At 64.6% G+C, this 2418-nt stretch overlaps 1 protein-coding gene across 1 annotated transcript in view; it reads left to right on the forward strand.

The window, feature by feature from the left end:
• The window catches only part of LRP5 (LDL receptor related protein 5), a 107352-nt gene that overhangs the window by 97006 nt on the left and 7928 nt on the right, over nt 1–2418 (forward strand). The window contains exons 20-21 of the mRNA XM_023524103.1: nt 299–409; nt 1552–2412. Coding sequence (XP_023379871.1) covers nt 299–409; nt 1552–2412 — 972 coding nt within the window. The remainder of the gene's footprint in view (nt 1–298; nt 410–1551; nt 2413–2418) is intronic.

The raw sequence follows: 2418 nt of genomic DNA on the forward strand, positions 1-2418 counted from the left end.
ATCGCCAGTCCCCTGCCCCACCCAGTCTAGGAGCCTGATCCACACCTCCCAGGGGTCGTCGGGGTCTCTTTCCTGCCAGTCCTGACGCCAGCATTGCAGAGGCCTTGGTCATCGAGGGGAGGGTGAAGAATGGATTTGCCATGACCGCTCCCCAGCCCGGTCGTGGAAAGGGGCCCCCCCATGGGTCCTCTCTGCATTTGAAACCCAGAACTTTGTGGTTGGCCCAGGGTTGGGGGGCAGGGCAGGGAGCCGCGTCTCGCCCTCCGACCTCTCTGAGTGCGAGGCCTCCTCCTTGCAGCCATCTGCCTGCCCAGCCAGTTCCGGTGCGCCAGCGGCCAGTGCGTGCTCATCAAGCAGCAGTGTGACTCCTTCCCCGACTGTGTTGACGGCTCCGACGAGCTGATGTGTGGTGAGCTGGCTTGCCGCGGGGGCGGGGGTGGGGTCCTCCCTCCCATGCTGGAGTTCTGCCCCAGGAGTGTAGGGTCTCTAGGAAGGAAGCGTGCTGGGGGCCATGTTCAAGGAAGCTAGGAGGTCAAGAGTACTTGGCCTTGGGGGAGGGCAGGAAAGACTTCCTGGAGGCGGAGGCAGCCGTGAGGCTGAGCGGGGAGGGCGAGACTGTGAGCCCTGAGTCATTTCAGCTGGGACAGAGGCACAGAGGCCGACTCCTTTGGGAGATGGCATGGGTGCATGGGGCTGATTGTGCCTGGCCGGGCCTGAGTGCAAAGCGGCATGCCTCCGCCCGGGACCCCATTCAGTAACATCTGTCAGGCAGCAAGATGACCCCTGCCACGGGCGTGCCCAGGCCAAGTCCAGAGCCCGGACCCCAGCTCCCATCCTGTCTGAATCAAAGACAGCCTTTCGAGGCCTGGCGGCTTTGATAGTGGACCAAGTCCAAGGAGCACCCCCACCTGGCAGTCCACACACAGGATGCCCAGAGGGACCCCCTTGGTGCATCTTTGTGATCCTGAGCCGGCTCCTGGCTTTGCAGACTGGGCTCAGCGCCCCCAGGTCCAGGCCCTGTCACACGCTGCCCCTCACAGTGCCTCCACTCAGGATTTCTGCGGGGCTTAGCAAGCCCTGCTAGCGAAGGCCCTGGGCCCCTCTGCGTGGGCAAAAGCCACCGCGAGGCAGACTGGGAGACCCCCGGCTCCGTCTGCCTGCCCCCCGCCTGCCGCTCCTCATAACCAGCTGCGGGGCCTCCTAGCCCTGCTCGTGACTCATGGAAGCCGCCGGTGTTCGCACTTCCAGCCACCACTGAGAGCCCCCTGGGCCGAGGGGGAGGAGTATGAGGCTGCTTTGCGGAAGGCACCCTTGAAGGGCTGTTGGGATGTAGGCAGAGCTTAGAGCCGCAGGAGGAGCGCGCCCTGGGCAGGCCGAGGGGGCAGTGGGTCAGAGGTCCTGAGGTTAGCGTGGCTGCCCAGCCCCAGCACCCCAGGGTCTCCCTTCTTCCCGGGCACAGCCAGCCCCTCCAGGGCCCACAGTACCTCCCCCACAGGAACCTGTCCCTTGGTGGTTAACGCTGACCACCTCTTCCTGTCTGTCCTCTGGCAGAAATCTCCAAGCCGCCCTCCGACGACACCCCAGCCCACAGCAGCGCCATCGGGCCCGTCATTGGCATCATCCTCTCGCTCTTCGTCATGGGCGGCGTCTACTTCGTGTGCCAGCGTGTGGTGTGTCAGCGCTACACAGGGGCCAGCGGGCCCTTCCCACATGAGTATGTCAGCGGGACCCCCCACGTGCCCCTCAATTTCATAGCCCCCGGTGCCTCGCAACATGGTCCCTTCACAGGTACGGAGCCTGAGATGTGCCAGGGCCCTGGGCGGAGGCGGGGGGGTGGTCTGGGCAGGGTGTGGGGTGAGCGGGCGGGGAACGCTGCCGCCACGGCCAGCGCTGTCACGAGGCAGACGCTGCTCATCCATCACTCTCGGGCGCCCGCTGAGCCTGTCTCTGGCGTCACAGTCCTCAGCACCGAGGCCTGCACAGCTGCGCCCCATCCTTTGGCCTCGGAGGTGTGGGGACAGCTCTTCGGACTGGACCTTCAGTATTCTCTTGGGTCGTGTAGAGTCATCTGTGGAGGCGGGGGGGGGGGGGTGGGGGGGAGGGCAGCTGGGGGCTCTGTAGAACCAACGGCGTCCCTGGGTATGTGTGACAAGCAGCTTTGTCCTGAGTGTAGTTCGAGTTTGGCTGTCCAGTTACACTTACCACGAGGTGTGGCCCACCAGGAGCATGAACCCGAGAGGCCACATGTGGAGATGGCAGGTCGCACCTCTAGGCCAAACCACACCAGTTCATGCCACGGTGTGCCCGAGAAGATGGGGTCAGTCAGTGCTCCCCATTTTACAGATAGGGTCACACTGGTGGTGAGCAGAGGGCCTGGGGGTTGGCGGGACGTATCTCAGACAGGGCTTACCCGCCTGA

This window comes from Pteropus vampyrus, unplaced genomic scaffold (assembly GCF_000151845.1).
Source record: "Pteropus vampyrus isolate Shadow unplaced genomic scaffold, Pvam_2.0 Scaffold446, whole genome shotgun sequence".
Classification (NCBI taxonomy): Eukaryota; Metazoa; Chordata; class Mammalia; order Chiroptera; family Pteropodidae; genus Pteropus; species Pteropus vampyrus.